The sequence below is a fragment of the Camelina sativa genome, chromosome 12 (assembly GCF_000633955.1).
Source record: "Camelina sativa cultivar DH55 chromosome 12, Cs, whole genome shotgun sequence".
Taxonomy (NCBI): Eukaryota; Viridiplantae; Streptophyta; class Magnoliopsida; order Brassicales; family Brassicaceae; genus Camelina; species Camelina sativa.
This window is the reverse complement of record NC_025696.1, coordinates 4704119-4728503: the sequence shown is the minus strand read 5'-3', so window position 1 is coordinate 4728503 and position 24385 is coordinate 4704119. Positions and strand designations below refer to the sequence as shown.

The following is a 24385-nucleotide window of genomic DNA, read 5'->3' as shown; positions in this document are numbered from 1 at the left end:
TTTCGAAGATTAATTTTACGTCTTAATGTTCGATCGTTCGATAAAAAAAAAAGACTAATATCTAAAGCATACTATATGCGGGGTAGTATATTAATATATCATATATGATATATTGATTAGGGTTTGCTGGGCGTTAGATGATGGAAGCGTATAATGACAACTTTGAGATATCAGTTTGGAGTAATGTGTTTTGTGTGGTGAGTGATATGTCACGTTTTGTGGTTTAATAATGAGCGTTATTATTGGCACTTCCATGTGGGTGACTTTATAACGTATCCATATCGCACAGCTCTCTTGGTATGTGTACGTTATTTTCTGTTTGTAAATTTTATAATGCATGTGGCATACGTCGAGAAAGCAATGGGCCAAAGAATGTGATGTTCACATTTATTCCGTGCATTAGTATCTCTCTTAATAATTAGTTATATAATTGTTGTGTGTTATAGGAACCCGTCGTCACGTGAGCCTATATAATCCTCCCAAAGACAATATATAAATTTTAAATTTCACCTAACACGGTTGTTTTCCTCTGCCTAATATGAATGATCAAAATGTTCAGAACTCGTTTAGAGATGTCAATTCAGATATGATAGCTAATTATATCCAAATATAAGTTTGGAATCCCATGTGAGTTCGCCTAAATTCAAATTGTTTTTGTTAATAAACTCTTTTGTTTTAAGTTTTCATGCATATTTACAATTTTAGGTTGGATTCGGTTTACAAAAAGCTACATACTACTAACAAATACACAATGAAATTTAGCAATGGAATTTTTCGTAGTTAAAAGTTTATTTTCGTATCTCAATTTTGAAAAGTTAATCGACATGAGTGACTAACAATAACTTATACGTGGTTATCCGTTGCCAATTAGATACAGATTGGTAATACACAAATTTCATGAATATAGCCAGTAATTTGTAACTAATGACAACCGTGAGATATACCACAGATATATAAGCTGATTGAGTAATTAGTTAAAAAAAAAAACAGAAGAGAGAGTATGGTTCTGATCGGAGACCAGAGAAGCATATGTGTCAACCATTGCATAGAAGAAAGGAGAAAACAGTTTAACTATGGGAAAACTTAGAGAAGCAGCAAGAACTGTGAGGGCTGATGATTGATGAGAGACCGCAACTTTGGAGAGAATACAAAGAGAAATGTATGCAAAACATTTATGACTGAAAAGGATAAATTACGTTAATCCTATTGCTTGCTTCTGATCTAGCTGAGCTGAGTTGGCATATAGTCCATCTATTTAATTAATACTAGTAGTTGCTAATTACGAATTACTCAATTTGGTTAAATGTCAAAGGGAACGAACGATAGACCAGACAGACACATCTCTAAAGGATCCAGCGGTACTTATTAGCGAGATCCTAATCTATCGTATAGATTTAGATATCGCAAATCGTGATTCCAACCTTATTACATACTATAATAGACGAATATAAATAAATTGTAATATTGGTTCAAGAGCATAATCAAATATAAATAAATTGTTAACGTGCGGTGTTGCTTGGAGAAAAAAAACAAAGATTCTTTAGCTCTCTCGTCAGGCAATGTTTATACATTGGAAGATTCGTTGAAAATTCAGAATAGAAAAGTTGCTTATTCTAATGGTTTCAATCGGACATACTGTACATAGTAAAATTTGTACTAGTTGTTGTTACTCATTAGCTTACTAAATAGTAGATTTGAGATCTGATCTGATCACTCAAGTGAACTTTGAATACGAGACATTAATATCGACCGGTAAATATGGTTGGTCATATTTTCAACCCAAAAAATTAAAACAGAAATAATCAACGTTTGGATCTCTGCCACGTCATTAATGTGAAATACATAAGTGGATCCGATGAACGCCGCGTCCTCGTCGGTCACGACATAACCCACGACGAAGCCATCACGTCGTCAACACAAAACCTTTCTCTCTCTCTGTGTTTCGTCTTCGCACGCTGTTAAAGAAATTTCTTACGGTCGATGGTCAAAAAAAATACACAGAGACCTTCCTTCATAAATATATACACATACATTAACAGTGAGAGAGACCCAGAGAGAGAGGAAACGTTTCTCNTTTTTTTTTTTTTTTTTTTTTTGGAATCTCCGTCACTATTCGTTAATCGACGGTGGTGTTTAAATCTAGAGACATGACGGTGGCTACGAAGCTCGTGGCTTTTTTACTTCTTGCTTTGATTTTCACCACCACCGTCTTCGCCGATGCTGTTGATGAGGTTGCTGGATCCGATGATGGCTCCTCTAAGATCCAACTGGATCAGCTTAATGCCAAGATCCGTGCCTTAGGTTAGTTGTTAGCGACTTTGCATTGTTTCAAACTCTTTCCCTCTGATCGAGTAATTTCCAAAAGTTTTGATTTTTAGATTCGTATTGGAATCGGAGTTTCAGCTACTTAAAATGTGTGTTCGCATTGACTTAAAAGCTGGTAGCTTTTGGATCGATTTCAGATTTGTGAATCTTTTAAACTTATATACCCTTGGCCAATGTCGAATTGTGAAATATGCCAAATCCGTTCTTCAGCTTCGAGCTTGTTATTTATATAGTGCTTGTTTTATTTGGTGAATGATGCAAGTTTTGGTTTATGAGCTGTTATGTTTTCGTTTTGCTTTTGTTGTGAAGAATCCCAAATCGATGAGAAAGCCCGGGAAGTTAAGGGCAAAGACGAGTTAGTAGCAGAGAAGGAGAAAATTCTTAAAGAAAAGGAAGACAAGATTGCTTCTTTGCATACTGAAGTCTCATCACTACAAGTATGGATCTAATATGGTTTCCATTTCGCCTACTTGTCGTAAATTGTTCGACATGTTTGGCTTATACATCTGATCTGTATGTTTTCACTCCTCTCCAGAAAAAGGGATCATCAGATTCTGCAAAACAATTGGGAAAGGCTCAAGCACGAGCTGCTGAATTAGAGAAGCAGGTGAGACTTTTAAAGTTCAAGATCTCTATCTGTTTTATACGGCTAGAATATATGCACACGGAATCTGATTTTTTTGTGATGCTATTTCTGTCATTCAGGTAGAGGTACTCAAGAACTTTTTGGAGCAAAAAAACAAGGAGAAAGATTTAACTGAAGCTCGGACTAATGAAGCTGAGAAGAAGCTAAGTGAACTTAACTCCAGCTTTGACAAAGTATGTCTCTTTACATCCCTTGTTTCATTTTCTCTTTACACAGTTCCATTTGTTTTATACTCTATGAGACATGGTGAATGCTAAGTTACGGTCTTTTACCTCAGCTTTAGCTAGACTTTGTTTAGGGTTGAGTTTAAAATATCTTCCTGCTCTAAGCCTCGTCATTTATTCTATGATATTAATATTACCATTCCAGTTTCCATTCTCAGCTATATTAGATCTCCTTAGGTGAGGTCCTTGCATTATTTGATACTTGTGTTTGATCTAAGTTCGTGCTTGAGTTGTATGGGAGTACTTTAGAACAAGTTTCATGATGCAATCTGATTCCCTCCTTACTATACCATCGACCATGCTTATATGGATATGTACTTTTGGTTGAGTGAATTCTTATAGTATTGTCCTGAAGATGTTTAATTATAGTATGATGTCTTGCAGCTTCAGAAAACAAATGAAGAGCAGAAGAACAAAATCGGTAAACTTGAACGTGCTATTAAGATAGCTGAGGTACAGTAACCTCTTATTAAATTAGATTTCCGACGCTTTTGGTTTCTGCCTCACATAAGCTTAATCCAAATTTTAATTTCAGGAAGAAATGTTGAGGACAAAGCTTGAAGCAACCACAAAGGCGAAGGAACTGCTGGAGGTATTAATTTGACACAGCTTTCCATTTGGCTGTCTCTGAAGCTATTGTAGTATTATATTTGTCATTGTTTGGGAATTTAGCAGAGCCTGGAAGCCTGGATTCAGCAGAAAGCTAATGTCCATTGTTTTATTTACTCAGGCTCATGGTTCGTGGCTTCCCCCTTGGCTTGCTGTTCACTGGTACAAATTTCAGGTAAGGTTATTGTTGCCTTTTTACTGTTTTGTAACATAGCAGTTTTCCCCACAATTAACATGGGAAATTTCATTTACTCATAGACTTATACCGGGACACATTGGGAGGCCCATGGGAAACCTGCTGTGGAGATAGTAATTCTAAAGGTGCTGTTTCAATTCTGTCCTATTGATATTTATACCTCTAAACAGTATGAGAGCATCTGGCTAATGAAGTTTTAACATATTATTGATTAGGTGACGGAAGCAAAAGCTCACGCTGAGAAGTGGGCTGAACCACATGTGGAAAACGTTAAAACTGTAAGCATCTTATTGGCAAAATCTTTCGCAGAAAATTTCTTTGGCATTAATTGAATGCCTGCACTTTTTATGTACTATAATTGGCTCATTTATACTATGTTTAATGACACTACTTACAGAAATATATTCCAGCCATCAAAGAAACCGTTAGTTCACATGTTGAGCCGCACGTCCGAACACTATCCAGCAAAGCTAAAGAGGCTTACCATGCATCAAAGAGTGCTGTTTCCCCTCACATTTTCACGGTTCAAGAATTTGTAGACCCCTATTATCAGGTATTATGTCTTTATTAGTTTATTCTTTTACCGATTGGTCTGGTAGACATTAGTCAGCTAATATTCATGGATGTTTGTTACAATCTCCAGGAGGCCAAAAAGTTCAGCAAGCCATATGTTGACCAAGTGGCAACGACCACAAAACCACATGTTGATAAAATGAAGGTTGCAATGAAGCCTTACACAACCAAGGTGATCATAGTCTATAAAGAGTTCCTTGAATCCGCCACAACTTATCACCATCAGGTCTGAAACCGAACCTTGTGCATATTATAAATATATATCTGAGTTATTCCACTTCTTAAATTCATCAACAAGTATGCTCGACTTTTAAAGCTAAAATCTATATGTTTATCTGTGAAGGTCCAAGCCCATGTCGAACGAAAACTGAAAAACCATGAGCTGACGGAGCCTTTTGCTACCAATGAGTTTGTTTGGTTTGCGGTATATGCCTTGCTTTCTTCCAGAACGTATTCTAAGACTGCATGATTTATTTGTTGCCTCTCTAACTTAAAATCGAAAATCTATCTACTGTAGGCATCTGCATTATTGGCATTACCCATCTTCGTTGCTTACAGAGTGCTCTGTTCTCTCTTCTGGCAAGTCTCCTAATAGCCCCATTTAGTTGTTTTTATATAATATTCTTAATCATAGAAATATCTCATATTATTGTTTATCGCAGCAAAAAGACAAAGATACCTGTTAAACACCCTCACCATCATGGCCGTCGTAAGGCCAAAAGGGGTCACACTGACAAGTGAAATTCATTGTTCCACGCACTCAAAATAGTCGAGGTACACTCTCACGTTTTATATTTTTGCTTGATATATGCTCTACTGAGTAGGCTATTTGAGGAACATCTTCTCTCTTCAAAGTACTGTAGTTATGAGTTTTCTAGCTTCCGGCCTCGGAGGAAATCATGTAGTCTAGTTTGTGTGAAGAAACAAATATGTAGTGTTAGTAACAGAGTCAAACTCGGATTATCGATTGTCGTGGCTTACCTGGCTGGAATGTGGTTTTGAATATCTGAACATGTAGATAGATCTGTGTGCAGATGCCACATAACATTAGGTGATGATGTGTTGCTTGCTTCCATACTCATGGTTTCTGAATCCATTGCTTGTTAATCGCTCCAGGTCACGAGGTTAAAACGCCTTTGCCGCGGACTGTTTCTAAGGTCAGCTCACCGGACGGGTGCTTGTTGAGTGAAGGGAAAGCCTCGAGTTGGTGTATGATAGAGGCTCTTTGTGCAAAAGTGTTGACTTCTTTCCTTTATTATTTTGTACTGTTTTGGACAATTTTTTCGGTATTTTACACAGAAGATTAGACGTTTCTAGAGAAAATCTAGCAAAGCTTGGTGTATTTTAGTGTATTTTTTTTTCATTTCACGTGGATATATTGCGATATCTTTAATTTATCTTCAACTTATATTTTTGCATATTTATAAGATTTCTTATCTTGTTTTACCATTAAGCTCTAAACATGGTTCTTTCTCATCATCAAAATTATATTCTCACAAAGTGAAACGTTTGTATATAAATCCACCAAAACAAAAAATTCTTAGTTGAAAATTTGAAAAAAGAGAGAAGCCCGTTCGTTCCTCAATTAGAGAGCCACAGTGACCGTTTCTTGCGCTTAGATAGATAGAGATATTGGGACTAACAACAATTCATCATCAAATAAAGTAGTCGAAAAGCCAACAACAAGTATTGGGAATTTGATTAATGAAAAAAAGAAAGTATTGGGACTTGATTTGAGTAAAGAAAAGAGGCATGCATCTCTGTCTTAAAGGCACTTTTAACGTTTCCACTTCCACGGTTCTACCTAAATTTTCTTGTATATAAACATGGCCACTTCCTCTAACAAGTAACACCCCTAAGTCACAGTAACTTTGTGCAAAAATGGCAAATTCCAACGAGCAAGAAAACATAATGAGGACGAATGTGAAGGGGAAGAGATCCATTGAGAAGGAAGTAGATATGATTCTTCCTGATCCATCTCCGATAGGCAACAACTCTTACTTAGCCTTCGAGATGAATCTAGAGTGTGCAAAGAAAGTGCCCTCCACCAATAGAGACCAAAGAGCAACCTATTACCTCGGAGGGATCTGCTGCTTATTGCCGGGAATCGCAGAAGAGCTTCAAGCTGCTGTTCGTTCGATGGGTAGGAGATTGAGAATCATAAAGATTCCTTCAGATGCCGCAAGAAATGGTTTAACCGTCCCAACAAAGATCATTGATCTCTCTAAGGCGATTGCTATCTTGGGTTACCTAGTGATCATGCTTTACAAGAATGTCACAGTATCAAACTTCAGAAATTTTTCCGACAAGCGTTTGAAAGCTCTTCGTGTTGTTGCTAGGGATCTTCTTGCAGAAAAAGAACATGTCTCAGTGTTCAATGACGTGGAAGATGCTATCTGCTACCGAAACTCGTATGGTCAGAACTATAAGATCCGTAGAACTGTTCTGAGTGCAGTCCTCGATATTTGCAATGACCACTACGGTCGTTTCACTGAGGCTTGTTTCCATGTTGCTAAAATCCTTTCGTGGACAGACATGGCAGGGTATCTTGTTGTCGAACAATATCTTATTTATGGTGGATCCCCTGTTCTCGAAGCTCCCGAGTTAGCAACTGAAGTAAGCAATTGGGAAAAAGCAGATGAAGCAATCAATAAAACTGACAAGCCAGAGTATTTTAGGATTTTGCACGAGGACCCTGCGACTGCGGGAAGCTCTATACTTAAAAGAGCAAACTTTCCAACGCTCATTGCTGTTGCAGAGAAGTTGAAGAATAGACTGGTTGGTTGCACTAGCAGCAACAAGGTAGTGAAAGCAGATGGATCTGATCAGGTTGACTACTATTTCAATATGCACACCGAGTACTACGCCTCTGGCGGAGTGTGTGAAGCCACCAAGCGTATTCTCGACTACTTTAATGAAAATTCTGAGTTCATAATGGAGCGTCTCTTTGGTTGAAATCATGTTTCAAACATGGTGTTACTTACTACGTACTCTTGGTCCCGTTTACTAGTGTTTGTTTGCTCTTTTTTGTTTTTTTCGTTTTTCCTTTTAGCTAGGGGATCTTCATGACTCCTTGTTTTTGTTATCAACCTCTATGCATGGGCATGGTTTGGCTTCCTTTTGTGTTTCTAGAATTAGATTTATAAAACTATTGTTATATTTTAAAAGCTTAAGTGCCTGTGATTTCTAGTTTGTTGTATTTGGTCTTTCCAGTTTCCCACTGCAAATGCTTTGCCGTTTATGTCTCCAGTGGGACTAACGACAACGGGATAACGGAGTGCTTTGTGCGGGAAGCGCAGAATACGACGTCGTTGTTAAACTAGTTTATAAAAATATACTATTTGCATTGCACATTTCTCGTTTTTTCAAATTAATCAGGTTCAACATAAGGTGAATTAAGTTACACAAATATATTATACAAATTAATATGAGTTATTGGATTGAAATAATCTCCCTTTTATCCTAAAGAGCTGTATTTTTCTTCTCAATTCTCATTAATTTATCCCTATTTAACATTTAAAATGAGTTAAATTTAAAGTTTAATTACCAACAAATAAATATAGAAAGAGGATTAATTAACCAAAAAAGAAACAAAGCTCAGAATTTTAAAATATTAACCAAATAAATATAAGATTATAATACACTATGAATACACACTATAAAGATTATAAATAAATATAGATTATAATACACTATGAATACACTATAAATACACTATGTATCAAATCTCCTAAACATCTCCTAAATCTTACAAAATTCTAAAATATTAAAATCTTATTTGGAGTAATACACTATGGAGTATATATACTGTATGAAGCTCCCTAAAAAAATAAAAATTAGTTAATTGAAAAAATTGAAAAAAAAGAGAGAAGTCCGTTCGTTCCTCATTTGGAGCTACAGTGACCGTTTCTAGTGCTTAGAGAGAGATAGAGAAAAAGACAGAGAGAGAGAGAGAGGCGCTTTGGATTTGTGGGTGGGAGATTAGCGACTGAGAAGATTCGTCGATCTTCAGATTCTCTTCGAGGGAATCCTAATCCCTTCTCTGCACTTGTTTCTTTCGTATCTCCGCCTATTCCGCCAAGTGCCGCGGCGGCGGATTTACGCCACCGGTGGTTTTTTTCATGGTTCGATCTTTTGCTTTTTCGTCTTCTCCTTACGCTCCTTTCTGTTTGTGTTGTTGTTTCAGAGAGCTGCAAATATGATTTTATATTATTCTTTGTCTACCTTAAATTTGACGACGAATAGTGATGATCTTCTTAGCCACCACAGCGCATCAGAATTCTGAATTTCAAATTCCGGTTTCATCTTTTCCGATTAAAGAAACTGACTCTTATATTTAGTGGTTTTGTGTATTTCATTGCTTAGATGTTCTGTACCTCTTGTCTCTTAATCCCTATATAATTGGGATCCCTTATGAAGCTCTCTCGATGATTAATGTGTTTTTTCTACTTCTCTTCAGGGATTCTGAAGAGTGAGAGGTTGTTTAAGATGATGATTTTGATACTTCAAACGGTGGTAGCTTAAGTAGAGATAAAAGCGGTGTGGTCATGTCAGAGTCTCGTCAAAGGCCTCCTTTTAAAGGCCCGAGATGGATTATCACTTTGGTTGTTCTCGTTGCGGTTGTTGTCATTACGGCATTCGTTTATCCTCCCAGGAACTCTGTGGCGTGCTACATGTTTTCTGGTCCTGGATGTCAGTTATACCAACAGTTTTTGTTTGTGCCTTCGAGGGAATTAACTGATAGTGAAGCTGCTGCTCAAGTTGTGATGAATGAAATCCTGAACTTACCTCAATCTAAGATCAAGAATCCTAAGATAGCCTTCATGTTCTTAACACCAGGGGCGCTGCCTTTTGAGCCTCTTTGGGAGATGTTCCTCCGTGTAAGAATTTTCTTGTTAAAATTCCTTTTTTTTTATCAGGTTGAGTTTCTTTAGAGATGTAAGTTTGTCAAACGTATGACGAAATGTGGGGGGTTTTGTTGACTCAGGGTCATGAGGACAAATATACAATCTATGTGCACGCGTCAAAGAAAAGCCCCGTACATGCAAGCAGCTATTTTGTTGGTCGAGATATTCACAGTCATAAGGTAAATGAGACTGACTACACACACCATATAGTCGGGTTGTGATTTTTGTTATTAGTTGTGAGGTAGCTTTATTATGTTAAATCTTGTGCAGGTTTCTTGGGGTCAGATATCCATGGTTGATGCAGAATGAAGGCTATTAGCTCATGCTCTCGTTGATCCTGACCAATCAACACTTTGTGTTGCTTTCAGATAGGTGATTGAATCCTCCTCTCTTTGATATTAAATATCCTAAGGTCTTTGTTAATGCTTAAATGATCTTACCTTTACCATCTTCTTTGGTGTTATTTGGCAGTTGTGTACCGCTATTCGACTTTAACTATATCTATAATCACTTGATGTTCGCTAATCTCAGCTACATTGATTGGTAAGTTGTTTTATTGTGCTTACAGTTTATGTCTTGTTGTCATCCCGTCTTCTCTGGTTTTAAGTATCTTCGTCTTGCATGTTTTCAGTTTTGAGGATCCTGGACCTCATGGATCTGGTCGGTATTCACAACGTATGCTGCCTGAGGTTGAAAAGAAGGATTTTCGGAAGGGCTCACAGGTATGCGTATAAGTGTTATGTGTTAAGATATCATATTTTCCCCTTTCATCTTCCTGCAAAGTGTTTATATTAGAAGTTTGTAGAAGGGATTTTACAGTTCAAACAAAAACAATGGTCATGTTTTATTGTAGTCGTGGATGTGACATTTTTCTCTTAATGCTATCTTTATCATCCCTCCCTTTGCTTCTTGTTCCTGATTAATTCTTTGCCAGTTGATTCTATTTGAAGCTTGATATTTTCTTGTGCGTCTTTATAATCATCTTTTCCAGTGGTTTTCAATGAAGAGGAGACATGCTATAGTCGTCATGGCGGACAGCCTTTACTACACAAAATTCAAGCTTTATTGTAGGGTAAGCAAGCCTTCTATTTCATGCGTTCTCATATTCACATGCTAGTTGATATTAAGCAGCCAGACCGTATAGTATGTCCTAATATTCTCTATCTGGTGACACTTTATTCTGCAAATCTGCCATTCTATTTGTGTTCTGCATATTTGGTGATCAAACTACGTCATCTAGTCAAGTTAGACAGTGATCTGCCCATTGAGATTGTAGCTTATTGACATGGTGGTCATGCTGTGTGATGTTCAAACAAAACCCATGTGTTTTCCTTTCTTTATAGCATATAGACGATATGGTAGGATAGTGAGACATGTTTAGAATGTTGTGAGCGTTTGTATAATCAAGCGGCATTTTCCTTAACGGCTTATAATTTTTTTTCGCAGCCGAATATGGAAGGACGCAACTGCTATGCGGACGAGCATTATTTCCCAACTCTTTTCAATGTCAGTGTACTGCTTGCTTGCGTCTTCCTCTTATTACCATTAAGCCTTAAACTACTCTCATTTGCCTCTAACTTCATCATGATCTCTTTCTTTCAGATGATTGATGCAGAGGGAATAGCAAACTGGTCGGTCACACATGTCGATTGGTCTGAGGGAAAATGGCATCCGAAACTGTACAATGCAAGAGACATCACTCCTTACCTCATCAGGAAAATCAAGGTTCCTCTTGTTCTTCTCTTTCTCAATGCTCAGTTAGATTTTTTCTTATCTGCGATCTTAGTTTGCGGTTTTGATCTGATATGCAGTCCATCCAACTTGCTTACCATGTCACAAGCGATTTAAAGGTAAAACACCCGAGCCTTCTTCTTATTACCATGATTCTTCTGTTACTGATACATAAAAATTCTCTATGCAGAAAGTGACAACAGTAAAGCCGTGTCTATGGAAAGGAGAGCAACGTCCGTGTTATCTATTTGCTCGGAAGTTTAATCCTGAAACTCTGAACCGGCTGATGTACCTCTTCCCTAACTACACCTCGCTGGTTTGAAAGGCTTATCGGATCCTCTCTAATCTCCTCCTGTTTGGTCTTTGTTAAGCTCTTAACCAAAGCATCCGCCTTGGGATAAATACTCGGGACCGTTCATATTGCTGTGATTTAAAGTTGGGTTTGAGCCTGGCACAGACAAGAACAAGAACTGCGTTGGTGTTTTTGATTTTGTTTATGGTTAACAAGCATTAGCGTGCTAGCTTCTCTTGTATTGCGATTAAATTAGTATTGTCTCTTTAGATGCTAAATTCATATACTTTCAACAATCGCCATATATTGAAATTTTCTTCTTTTGAAAATTTAGATTGGAGGATATTTTTAATTTCAGTATATATATTAATCATCATTGAAGATAAATAAAATCTCTTTAAAAGTTTTTAGTGACCAAAAAGCTTAAAAAACCAAAAAAGGTTACAAAGACTAAAGTTACTTACAGATTTTATCTTAGTTTGTGAATCAGAAAAATCAATATTTCTAACAATTTATAGTAACTGGAATCAAAAATAAAATCATTCTATCACCACATCAAAACGGCAAGTAGTTGTGGCCTTTAGAAGCAAAACAGTAGCCAAAGTCAAACATTTTAACCCTCGTAAGTTAAATCTCTACCGTTCATTCAGATTACTTTCCGAAGGTTAAAAAAGCAAAACACAAGAGGATTAATCTAAACCGTTGATCCAAATCAATCAGCAGAAAAAGTAAGAAAGAGCGGTAATAAGAGAGAGAAAGAGAGACCAAACATCAGAAGCAGTTCTTAAAAGTTGCGAACGGAGAAGAAGACTGTTTGCGACCAAACACTATTGCTGTTGCTGTTGTTGTTGTCCGTACGATGCCGCCGAAAAAGAGTAAGACCGATGGGGAAGAAAAGGCGAAACCTTTAACGACGGCATCGTCTAGAGTGACTCGGAGCATGGGTCGTCGAACTCGCAGTGAGACTCAACAAAACGGTGCTAAAGCGGCTGGATCCGCCTCTACACCGGTGAAGGTTGCCTCGCCCAAGAAGGCGAAGAGGAAGAAGCCAGCGATTGAGACTGGAAAAGCGAAGAAGGGAAAGAAGGAAGACGAAGCAGTTGAGGAAGTTGAGAAGGAAGCAGAAGAAGAGACAGAGGCAGAGCCAGAGCCAGAGGTTGAGGACCCGACGAAAACGAAGATTGTCATAGAGCACTGGTAAAGTTTGGATTTTTGTGTTGTCTTTAGATTTCATGAGAATTTGGAGGGACTCGTAAGAGTGGAAATTTAGGTATACACCTCGAAATTGAAGCTAAAAGGTTATAACTTTTGATGTTATTGAACAGTTTACTGAGACTTTTGTGTCCCTGTAGAAGCTAGGGTTTTCTAATTCTTCTCTATTAGGGTTTCTTCTCGATTCGGCATTAGTTTTCGTATCAGTGATTACTGATTAGTGGGGCAAATGAAGATGACACGCCTTTTAGTTTTGCTCGCATTGTGTTTTTCACCTTTTATGAGAAGAGCTTACTATATGGTTTATGTTCTCTTCTTGTCTTGCTTAACCTTAATTGCAATGTCGTATTAGGACATGTTCCTTCTGAAAATGGAGAAAACTAGGATTTGTTTCTGGTACTTATGTCTTTTTATCTCACAGAGGTTTCTTTTTGTTATGTTGTTTGAAGTAAACAATGCAATGCGTTCAAGACAAGGGCTATTCAGGTGAAGGAAGGTCTGGAGGGAGCTGTTACTGGCTGCACGGTGACTCTGAATCCTGAAAAGGTAAGTATTTTACTTAAGATGAATGTGTTGTCATGACTAGTCGCTATTGACAACTATGTTAGATAATGTTTGTCACATTATGCTCGATAAGGCTTTCTTCTCCGTCTGCTAATTTGTTCTTTTGATGCGCTCGAATAGCCAAGGCGGGGTTGCTTTGAGATCCGGAAAGAAGGTGGCGAAACATTCATCAGTCTTTTGGTAAAACATTCTGTTCTAATACTTTGAAAACAAATCTCAATTTGTCTCACTTCATAACACCACTTGCTTTATATGCATTGCACATATATAATCTGAGAATGAAAATCAACTCTAGATCCTTATTCATTACGAATGACATTTAGGAACATCATAAGTTGGTTTTTGTCGTTTACATTTAATAGGGGCATGTTGAATGCTAATCTGAAATAAGAAAAAAATACTGAAGCAGTTTAGTTTGGTAACATATTTTGTTAATAAAATTTTATTGTGTTACTGTGAGTATACATTATGAATATGTCTTTGTCTTTCCATCTAAATTCAGAAATGTTTGTCTCATTATGTAGGAGATGAAACGTCCATTTGCACCAATGAAAGCACTTGATATGGAACAAGTCATTGAGGACATCATAAAGAAGATCAAATGAGAGACTGCAAATTGGCTCGTATTGTGCTCAATCTGTTCTTTGTTTCTGCTTAGCCTCAGTTTAAATAATTAGGACTCCATTGAAGATTTTCTAGAGCAATGTCAGATTACTAGGTTCAGTTTTATTGTTTTGGTATGAGCACTGTTAAGTGCAGTCTCGTTGTTTTGTAGTGCCTGGTTAGTTTGGTAAGGATCCATGTAGTTTTCTGGGATTTTAACTCGTATTTGTAAGGCTANTATGTCTTTTTATCTCACAGAGGTTTCTTTTTGTTATGTTGTTTGAAGTAAACAATGCAATGCGTTCAAGACAAGGGCTATTCAGGTGAAGGAAGGTCTGGAGGGAGCTGTTACTGGCTGCACGGTGACTCTGAATCCTGAAAAGGTAAGTATTTTACTTAAGATGAATGTGTTGTCATGACTAGTCGCTATTGACAACTATGTTAGATAATGTTTGTCACATTATGCTCGATAAGGCTTTCTTCTCCGTCTGCTAATTTGTTCTTTTGATGCGCTCGAATAGCCAAGGCGGGGTTGCTTTGAGATCCGGAAAGAAGGTGGCGAAACATTCATCAGTCTTTTGGTAAAACATTCTGTTCTAATACTTTGAAAACAAATCTCAATTTGTCTCACTTCATAACACCACTTGCTTTATATGCATTGCACATATATAATCTGAGAATGAAAATCAACTCTAGATCCTTATTCATTACGAATGACATTTAGGAACATCATAAGTTGGTTTTTGTCGTTTACATTTAATAGGGGCATGTTGAATGCTAATCTGAAATAAGAAAAAAATACTGAAGCAGTTTAGTTTGGTAACATATTTTGTTAATAAAATTTTATTGTGTTACTGTGAGTATACATTATGAATATGTCTTTGTCTTTCCATCTAAATTCAGAAATGTTTGTCTCATTATGTAGGAGATGAAACGTCCATTTGCACCAATGAAAGCACTTGATATGGAACAAGTCATTGAGGACATCATAAAGAAGATCAAATGAGAGACTGCAAATTGGCTCGTATTGTGCTCAATCTGTTCTTTGTTTCTGCTTAGCCTCAGTTTAAATAATTAGGACTCCATTGAAGATTTTCTAGAGCAATGTCAGATTACTAGGTTCAGTTTTATTGTTTTGGTATGAGCACTGTTAAGTGCAGTCTCGTTGTTTTGTAGTGCCTGGTTAGTTTGGTAAGGATCCATGTAGTTTTCTGGGATTTTAACTCGTATTTGTAAGGCTAGTTTGATTCATCTCGTTTCACGAAGCAAACCGATGCAGAAGCGTTTTTGTTGTTGTTGGGATCATGTATGGCTTTACCATTCTTTGCATTGGTTGAAGTATGGTCCAACTTCTAACGCACGTAGGAATGTGTTACAAAATCAATAGGGCAAAACAAACATCACATTTGCATTCAAAATGGCTGATAGATACAATGCATGAGAAGTAGAAAGTTCATTACACTTAGGTTTTTCACTTCCAGTGGTCGTGTCCCTCTTCTTGGTTAAAAAACGCTACGGAAAAATTGTTTTGAATCTCACTCACCTACCATTATTGTCTTCAACCCAACATCACCTATCTTAGAACCCAGCAAAGCTAGCGAAAAATGCTAGCAAAAGAATGAGATCAAACCTCGAACCTGCCTTACAAGCAGAAGAAGATGGTTTAGCCTTATCAGCAGCTTCAATTTTCTCATTATCTGCGGTTGGAGCAGGTGCAGGTGAATCAGCCTCCGGTGTGTCTGTTGTAGGTGTAGTTTTTGGGACAACAATATCTGAGGCAACATCAGCTGGTCCTGGTGCTGTTGTAGCATTCACCATGGGAGATGGAGCAGGAACCATTGAAGCTTCCATGGGAGATGGTGATGGAACTATAGGAACGGGTGGTGGTGGAGGTGGAAAAACTGCAAGGCTGAGTCCAGGAGCCACGATTGGCATGCTTATCTCGATTATAGAAAGGTTGTATGGATTGTGGTACACAGTTGAGACATACTCAGCGTTTAAAGGTGAGTTCTTCACTGCTGATCCGAAGTAAACTCTTCCTTCCATTTTGGTAACGTTCAAGAAACCATTCATCTCTTCTCCCAAACCGGTGGTCTGGTATAAGGTAGTAACCATTATGCTCTTCTCCCTCATCCCCTGAAGTTTGAGCTCATCGTAGTAGTCAAGAATAACATGAGTCATGAGGATGTTCTTTAGCTCGACGTCAGATCTGTTTGTGATGGAGCTGATAGCGTCGTTGCTAACAGCGAGCACGGTTATGGTTTGGTATTTGCTGATGGGTACAGTGAGTTTAGTCTGGGTGAAGAGGTTGCTCATGGTGCTGAAATTGGAGTATTTCTCAAAGGCTAGCGTGATGTTATCAGCTGTAACGACCTTAGAGAAGACGAGTAAGATGGTGAGGGAGAAGAGAGAAAGGGAGGCATTGAGACCCATCTTGTGTGTTCTCTTTGCTAAACCTCAATGGTTTCACTCGTTTGGTATTTATACAGGGGAAGTGAGGAAGTTGTAGAAGAGTGGGGTTAAAAGGAGAGATTTTCTCTGGTACTAAATCTGAACTAGTCTCTTTGGTGAGCTAAGTCTACTCTTCTATTTTTAGAGTGTAAAAAACTAAAGACTTGGCCATTGAGAATTTAATTATTTTGACGGCTAATTTGGTATATGGTTTAGCTTTAACAAAGTGCTCTATGAAAATGGAAGAATGGTTTTCTTTTGTGTGAAAGAGACTAAATTAAAAATGATGTAACTTGCAATTTTATTAGTTGATTTTACCATTGTAATAAAATTTGTCGTTTCGTTTACAATCTGAAGAAGTTTGACAAGGATGGTTAAACACAATTTTTACTTTCAGCTAGAAAATTACAACTCATCACTTCATATATTTTTTTGGATACTTAAGACATCGATCAATATTCATGCTCATAATTAAGAATTTGCCTTGGAAGCTAAAATAAATTATAAACAAGAAATGGTAGATTATGAATATGAAAAAATTCAAGAACAAAAGATAATTATTCTAAAAAAAAAAAACATAAAATATTTTGAATATAAAAAAAAAAATCTAGAATTTAATAAAACCCCGTGAGAACGACAGTAATAAATAAACGTCAATTTGCTAATATGTTCACAATATGTCAAATATTATACTATCGTTTTCAAAACATTTAATTAATGATTTACGTCAAGGGGGTTTTCACAGTTAATGCCGCATGTATATAATCCAAAGAAGTTTTAATCATCCATTTCTAAAATAAATATCAACATTTGATATGGAGATGATAGCCAAACGACTTTTTCAGAGTGTGTGGATGGTTGAACATTTGTTTTTGCAACAAGATTACTAACATACTACTCATCCACTTAATATCATCAATTTATTATGATACTTTGGACACCGAGATTCATGTTAATTTATACTTAGATAATTTGCCTTAAAAGTAGATTAAAGTATTAATAGTATAAATTTACCGTGGAAAACTGGAAATGCCAAGCAGTAGATGACCCTCAAATGATATGACTAGGAAATATTTCATTTCTAAACGATGGGTTACGTCAAAAGAGGTTGTCACAGTTAATATTGTATTTATAATAAGCTGTTTAGGTTTCAATTATCATCCAAATTTGTAGAATCTATTCTATCTAACATTGTACGTAACACGTTTTTATTTGTCGATTTTATGTGCTAATTAGATGGGTCTTTTACGCACAAGCAGCATATATAATCTATATATATAAAGTAGACTTTCCTCTCTTATGGTGCAGCCACGTCAGCAAACAATTGTGAGTAATAAGGCCTTATGAAATCAACTAAGCCCATCCGAGACAGCCGAGTCTTCAACCTACATCCCTTTTCTTTCTTTCTCCTCAGGGCCCAAATATAATTATCCGTTTCCTCTGTTCTCCTACAAAACCCCTTTTGCACGAATGTCTTCTCCGCCGTTTGGTTCCGTCCGACCTCAACGGCCCCGTCTCTTCATGTTTCACCGCCTCCATCACCATCGTTTCGTTTTCTACCGAAACTGCCTAATCAGCCCTTCAATGCTTTCTCTTTCAATAGTACTCCCACTACTTTCCATTCAATCTCTGTCACTTCAATGGTTTTCATTCAGCGACGCTTCTATGCCATATCAACAAGGGTTTCTTGATTTATTCCGTATCTCTGCGGAATCACAAAAAGGTTTAACCTCCATTTACTGTCGAGATCTAACGATTTAATACTTTCAGTTCTCTTCTATTCTCCTTTATACATTATCGATCTACAAATCTTTTAATTACTTTCTATGTTCAAAGGATTTAAATCGATTGTACAAGTTTTTCCTTTACTTAATTCATTTGTTAAATTAATTGAAATTGATATTCTCTTCTCATTTACAGGTCGAGAATAAAATCTCTCTTCATAATTTAATATCATGTAACAAAATAACAAATTGGGGGAGGATTCGGTGGGTCAAAAGAAAAAATGGAGGGGGAGAACTAATCCGACTTATTCACCTAAAGGTTTCCAAAGATCGTCGGAAAAAAACCACTGTGGTTTTCAATCACCGTCGCCTCAATGCAATATCAAAAAGGTTTCCAAGATTTATTCCGGATCTATGCCGAAACACAGAAGGTTTGACCTACATTTACTCTCCAGATCTTTCGATTTTCAAATTTCCCTTTTCTTCTATTCCCCTATAGAGATTATAGATCTACAACTCTATAATTGCTTTCTATGTTCAAAGGATGGTAATCGATTGTACCAGTTTACCCTTTTTTATAAACATTTGTTCACTTGCTTGAAATTGATTTTTCTTCTTATTTTCAGGTTTCGATCTTCTTCTTTGTTGAATCTATTGCAAAAGTAAGTAATTTCCCATTGTCGTTAATTTCTTACTTATTAGTATTTTCAATATCTTTATTTTGATTTAGGATACACTAAAGAAACGGGAACTAATTCAATACTTTATATCAATATAGAAACGATTCAGATGGAAGCTAAACGATTCATATGTGCCCTACCAGAAGAGAACATAGAACAGAAATCCAGATATCAAGGTAAGCAAGAACAAAAAAAGGTGAGCTAAACACATTTAAAATAAGCATCTTTACTGTTCTAAATGTTTTACACTTTATCTTTCAAAAACTTAACAAAACTTTAAACTATGACTTTTAATTTTACAAAATTTGAAAACGTCAAACATCTTTACAAAATTTGGTTGCTTTGAATATTATAACTTAGGTTTTCAACACTATTAATCCAGTACTTTACAACTTTTCAATTGTCCTTATCTCTAAATTTGTTTTTTAAAAAGAAAAACAAAAATAAACTATAAATTACAATTACTATCACTACTAAAAGTAGCTGCACTTTGGCAGGGATCTATCAATTGAGTCGCATCAGTCTCATTGTCCTTTTCATTACTTTAGGCCATATTCTTTTGCTATCTATGACAGGTTATAATTTCAATCAATTGTTAACTTATTTATTAAGTAATTCAAATGTTTAGTTTAAATTGTTTGTATTTTTTTATAACCGAAAAGTACTATATTTAAAATAAAAAATTGTATATTAATTATGGACATGTTTATACATATACATAATATAAATACTTTTGGAAAATAAATCATTTTTAAATAGGAACCAATGCATGCAAGTCTCCAAGCCCAATAAAAAACATTTGACACACTTCCAAAGAAAAAGATTTGATTCTCTTTATTTTTAAGATTTCAATAAATATTAGTCAGACCTTTTACATACCACTACCATCCAACATTTACTACTCTGTATTTTTAAACGCTTTTCGGCTTTGATTCAAAAACGGATACTTCATCTTTCATCTTACTTCTCATCTTCCATCTTCCTTTACACTTATCTTTCATCATCCTTACCACTCACCTTTCATTTTCCTTCTTCTATTCAAGTCATAAAACAAATAATCTAAAATTATGGTTGCATACATAGAAGAATTGAATCCTTCAAAGACGAGAATGAGTATTGCTGTGAAAGTACTCCGGCTGTGGACACCACATATAATATTGGGAGGACCCAACTATAAATGTTTGATTTTGGTGGATGAAAAGGTAGTTTCAATTTCAGAATTTTAATCCTGCATGTTTAGTTTTTTTAACTTATATTCATATCATTCCCGTCTGACTTTTTTTCAAGGGTAAAAGAATAGATGCTCAAATCAGAGCTAGAGATTACTTCGATCTATTTGTCCACATATTGGAGCAGGGAAAGTGGTTCCTTATTTATAAGTTCATAGTGAGAGAAACCCAGCAAGAGTCAAAGAACTCAAACAATCAATTCAAAATATTGATTACATGCGAAACAAAGGTCACCTCAATACCTCCCAGGTCTTCAAACAATTTTTTCCTTCTAACAGATGGAACAAAGTTTGAAAATGCCACACCAGATGAGAGAAACTGTTGTGTTGGTATATTGATTACCCCTACAATGCTTTAATTGTTTTATGTTCACCATCTGCATTTGATTCATGTTTCTAATATTTTTTTTTCCCCTTTTACTAGATTTTTGTGGAAAAATCTTGACAGTCGGAGAACGAACTTATATGACTTTCCTTGATTACAAAGGTGGATACAATGGTGAGAAGAATGTAGTTCCTTTTACGGTTCTAGACATCGAGTAAGTAATCTTTCTTACCTTCAAAATTACTTATTAAAAGACGTTCATTTGAGATTTTTTTAAAAATACACACGCTCATAAATAATCGTATTATTTTCATCATCTTTCTCCTCTTAAGTGAGAAGGTGATTAATTGTATGGCAGTAGGAGAAACCTGTTTGGAATTTATCTATAAAATGGATAGGATAGTTGCAAACCCTACGTATCAAGGTGAACAAATAATGTGTATGCTAATGTTTTGGAGAACATCTACGTTTGGAGGTATTTTCCTATTTTCGACAGTAAATTATACAAAACAGTCCAAATATTGTATTAAATTCTATCTTACCTTACTTTTCTTTATTTAGGTGTTCATTATCTAATGTCTCAAATGAGATGTTCATATGTTTTCCCTGGTGACGAAGTGCAAGAATTTACAAGAGATCCCTCCCTGTAAGTTCTTACTATGCATAGATGGATGTGTTTATACCCGCGTTATAAAGCCGGCAGCTAAACCTTAGTCCTCACGGATCTGTCATACTCTTATCATAATTTAAAAATCTATTTAATATTAGATCTAATATATACATGATGTTCCCTTCTTGCAGAGCTTATTATTACGAGTCATCAGATGATGAGGATTATGAGGGAACAGAAGAAGAAGAGATTGATTCTTCTTAGTAGTTGAAGTGGCCAAATCTTCGTATCAAATTTAGTGGCTAAGAAAAGAACAAGGAGAGAGCAAATATGAAGATGGGGCAAAACATGGTGGGACAGTGAAAACGGCGAGAACTTTTTAATAGTATGTTGAATATGTAGGGTTAATTCTTTACCTTTAATTGCAGAGAATAATAAACTCTATCATCCCTACTATTATTGTTGGATTCTAAAATTATGGGTAATTGACTTACAGTTTGATGAAAGTTTTATTTAACTTTTGGTTAAAGGCTTAGGTCTAATGTTAACAAATGAATTTCAAAAGTTAGAAAACAAAATCGGGTTTAATCGTCCAAACATAAAGTACTATAAAATATTGAGTTTAAGGTTTATTCTATAAATATAGGAATTTAGATTTACAATAACATTACACATGCACCAATATAACTAAGCAAAATAACAGCTTATAGTACTCAAATACTATTATTAAAAGTGATAAAAGTTAAGCGTTAACACTCTGAAAATATTATACTGAAAATATTCTGACAGAACAAGAAAGCAACATGCATATATACAGTTAATTTTAAAATAAAAAATAACACATATTTAAAATTTTTCAGTTTGTATACAATAGAAAGTGTAATTAGAAAATTATACATATACGAGAAATATAATCTTATTTAGATTGAACACTAGAAAACAATTTTGTTATCTACAGAAGATACCAAATCATTTGACTTTTTCAACACTTTAGTATAAGAAATTTCCATAAAAAGCTAAGTATTATTAAGAAACCCCAATTCTGCAACCTAAAATATAAAACAGAGAAGAAAATTATACTTAATGCAACACCTAGTACATTTAAAAACAGTCCACTCAAACAACATAAGCAACCCAAATATAAAACAAATACCATTAAAAATTAAATATAAACCCAAACTACAAAATTAATGCGTAAAAATATTAACAAATAAAGTGAGGCAATGAAATCCGTTGATAATGGATCAATAGAGGATATAGTTGTACTTAGAAAACCAGCCATTTTAAAAACCATAGTAAAATTAATATACCAAAATTTAACTTAACAACCCCTCTTTTTTTTACAAAATTATTAGTTTTGTCCTCTAAATTTCTATATTATATATTAGTTATTTATATTCCTAAATATATATTAAAAAATGATATACATATATATTTAATACTTCTTACATCATACATTAATATTGTTAAAAACAAAGAATGGCCAGGAAAGGTCAGAGGAAAAATAAATAATAACAACAATTAAAACACAACCAAATTACGGAAAGTAACAAAAAACAAGACCTATAATTTTTATTGGATAATTAAATAAGGTGTTAATCACCTAATTATACATATCTACCGTTGTTTATATACAATATAACGGTCACAATTAAACACTAACATAACCTTACTTCTCTTTTAAAAGAACAGCTAAAACACAATTATTTCTGTTTTTCCATAGAACGTTTGCCATATCTACGACCGCAACTCTCCCAGATCCAAAAGGTTTTCGATAATTTTGGCCTATCTCTCCCGCATTTTAAAAAGATTAAACATTTCTTCACGGTTTGAAATCTAACAATTGCCTCACTTCTCTTATGCTTCTCTTCTCCTTAACAGGTCTAGGATCTTCAAATCTAATTGTTTCATTCTATGCTCAATAGAAATTTCATGTTCCAGGATTCTCTATTTCAAACCCATATCGTTAGTTCATTGTAATCGATCTTCTCTTATCATTTACAGGTTTTCAAACTTCTCTTTTGGTGAATCGATTGTAAAAGTATGTAATTTAATAGTGAATGAACTTTCTTAACAAAACTGGAATTAAGAATTCCACGTCAGCAAACAATTGTGAGTAATAAGGCCTTAACAAATCAACTAAGCCCATCAGAGACAGCCCATTCTTCAAACTACATTCCTTTTTTTTTCTTACTAACTCCAGTTATAATTTATCCTCAGGGCCCAAATATAATTATCCGTTTGTTCTGTCCTCCAACAAAACCCTTTTTCCACGAATGTCTTCTCCTCCGTTTCCCGCCGTCCGACCTCAAGGACCCCGTCTCTTCATGTCTCACCGCCTTGTTCGCCAACATTTCGTTATCTTCCGAAACCGCCTAATCAGCCCTTCAATGCTTACTCTTTCAATAGTAGTCCCACTACTATCCATTCAATTTCGGTTTCTTCAATTCCTATATAATGCCATATTCCCTAATTTCATTCACTACACAATTCCTCCACAATCTAAAATTTCTATTATCTATTATGGATTCCAGCGTTGTTTCATTCGCTAATCTGAAGGCCGGTCGTCTACACCAACAGATTGTAGGGAGGATGCTTCGCCACTGGCCTGCCCGTAACGTCAAAAAGGGAGGCCAAGTAATGGGAGTCGATTTTCTACTCATTGACGAAAAGGTTTCTCCAATCTCTTCTTCATTTACAATTCACTCGATTAAGAAATCGTTATCTAATTTTTATTCTTTTCTCCAGAGTTGTGTCATCCAAGGGTCGATCAATGTTATCCACCTTTCAAAATTTGAAAACTCGCTGCGTGATGGGGACCTATATATTATGTCAGACTTCGAAGTCACCAGAAGCAATTCTCGTTTCAAGCTTACTGATTCCCTGTTCTCAATACGTTTCCTCTCAACTACTGTTTTTGAAAAACTTGACGAGTCTTTTGGTATATTCCCAAAAGAGTTTTTCAGGTTCCGTAGTCATCAACAGTTGCTTTCTCTTGCCAACACCAATACTGATCTTCCAGGTCTGTTTTACTTTAAACCCTTTCAATGTTTCCTGTATCCAATATTAATTAAATCTTCTGTAGTAGAGTTACGTAATTGATATGCTTTTAGCCCCCTGCTTTTAGAGGAGTGCCCCTTAACAAATGTTATTGATATTAAAACATGTCGTCTTCGAAGTTTAAACACATTGTTTAATTAACCAATTTAATACCGTCAAGCAAGTAAGAAAGTAAATTTAATATTTAGTAGTATCCAAATACAGTTTCTCATAATCACTATTCCTTTGTTTTAAAGAAGATGAAAGAAACCATCCTCCCAATATATCCATCACTTTGTCCCCTTGCTTTTAGAGAATTCCCCCTTAACAAATGTTGATGATATAAAGAGTTATCGTCTTCAATGTTTTCAGTAATTGTTTAGTTCACCAATTTAATATTGTCATGAATTCCTGTTAGATGTCATGGGCCAAGTCTGTTCAAGCAA

General features: G+C 35.6%; 4 protein-coding genes, 1 long non-coding RNA gene and 1 pseudogene across 11 annotated transcripts; 5 read left to right on the top strand and 1 right to left on the bottom strand.

Annotated features, from left to right (window-relative positions):
- Positions 1883-5995, top strand: LOC104730163. The gene is made up of 15 exons (XM_010449279.2): positions 1883-2301; positions 2635-2762; positions 2861-2932; positions 3031-3144; positions 3580-3648; positions 3731-3787; positions 3926-3979; positions 4063-4125; positions 4216-4278; positions 4398-4553; positions 4644-4799; positions 4917-4997; positions 5091-5152; positions 5236-5347; positions 5690-5995. Exons 1-14 carry the CDS (start codon positions 2148-2150, stop codon positions 5312-5314), a joined length of 1308 nt encoding a protein of 435 aa, XP_010447581.1. The 5' UTR covers positions 1883-2147; the 3' UTR covers positions 5315-5347; positions 5690-5995.
- On the top strand, positions 8426-11848 carry LOC104730162 (annotated as a pseudogene).
- Positions 12249-14112, top strand: LOC104730160 (selenoprotein H-like). Its single transcript, XM_019233342.1, has 4 exons — positions 12249-12700; positions 13165-13261; positions 13400-13459; positions 13804-14112. The coding sequence occupies exons 1-4, from the start codon at positions 12363-12365 to the stop codon at positions 13882-13884; spliced, it is 576 nt and encodes a 191-aa protein (XP_019088887.1). The 5' UTR covers positions 12249-12362; the 3' UTR covers positions 13885-14112.
- LOC109127870 lies at positions 14147-15177 on the top strand. Its single transcript, XR_002034428.1, has 3 exons — positions 14147-14265; positions 14404-14463; positions 14808-15177. It is a non-coding gene; the product is annotated as an uncharacterized LOC109127870 (long non-coding RNA).
- Positions 15267-16557, bottom strand: LOC104730161 (fasciclin-like arabinogalactan protein 5). The gene has a single exon (XM_010449278.2). The coding sequence runs from the start codon at positions 16313-16315 to the stop codon at positions 15461-15463; it is 855 nt and encodes a 284-aa protein (XP_010447580.1). The 5' UTR covers positions 16316-16557; the 3' UTR covers positions 15267-15460.
- On the top strand, positions 17733-21412 carry LOC104730159. Of its 7 annotated transcripts, none has more exons than XM_010449271.2 (11): positions 17733-18056; positions 18254-18488; positions 18684-18719; positions 18836-18913; positions 19235-19312; positions 19824-19939; positions 20025-20295; positions 20390-20504; positions 20623-20765; positions 20852-20936; positions 21092-21412. In XM_010449271.2, the coding sequence occupies exons 4-11, from the start codon at positions 18847-18849 to the stop codon at positions 21162-21164; spliced, it is 948 nt and encodes a 315-aa protein (XP_010447573.1). In that variant the 5' UTR covers positions 17733-18056; positions 18254-18488; positions 18684-18719; positions 18836-18846; the 3' UTR covers positions 21165-21412. The 7 variants fall into 7 exon arrangements, with proteins under 7 accessions (XP_010447573.1, XP_010447572.1, XP_010447575.1 ...); XM_010449270.2 differs by having other exon boundaries at positions 19821-19939; XM_010449273.2 differs by lacking the exon at positions 19235-19312 and having other exon boundaries at positions 17735-18056.

Excerpts from the sequence above, each read along its gene's own strand:
- LOC104730163 (XM_010449279.2), top strand. The coding sequence starts at position 2,148 with ATGACGGTGGCTACGAAGCTCGTGGCTTTTTTACTTCTTGCTTTGATT. Across the intron at positions 2,302-2,634 it reads TGCCAAGATCCGTGCCTTAG|AATCCCAAATCGATGAGAAA; the intron begins GTTAGTTGTTAG and ends TTTGTTGTGAAG. Across the intron at positions 3,788-3,925 it reads AGGCGAAGGAACTGCTGGAG|GCTCATGGTTCGTGGCTTCC; the intron begins GTATTAATTTGA and ends TTATTTACTCAG.
- LOC104730160 (XM_019233342.1), top strand. The coding sequence starts at position 12,363 with ATGCCGCCGAAAAAGAGTAAGACCGATGGGGAAGAAAAGGCGAAACCT. Across the intron at positions 12,701-13,164 it reads AAGATTGTCATAGAGCACTG|TAAACAATGCAATGCGTTCA; the intron begins GTAAAGTTTGGA and ends TGTTGTTTGAAG. Across the intron at positions 13,460-13,803 it reads AAACATTCATCAGTCTTTTG|GAGATGAAACGTCCATTTGC; the intron begins GTAAAACATTCT and ends CTCATTATGTAG.
- LOC104730161 (XM_010449278.2), bottom strand. The coding sequence starts at position 16,315 with ATGGGTCTCAATGCCTCCCTTTCTCTCTTCTCCCTCACCATCTTACTC.
- LOC104730159 (XM_010449270.2), top strand. The coding sequence starts at position 18,847 with ATGGAAGCTAAACGATTCATATGTGCCCTACCAGAAGAGAACATAGAA. Across the intron at positions 20,296-20,389 it reads TGAGAGAAACTGTTGTGTTG|ATTTTTGTGGAAAAATCTTG; the intron begins GTATATTGATTA and ends CCCTTTTACTAG. Across the intron at positions 20,937-21,091 it reads TTTACAAGAGATCCCTCCCT|AGCTTATTATTACGAGTCAT; the intron begins GTAAGTTCTTAC and ends CCCTTCTTGCAG.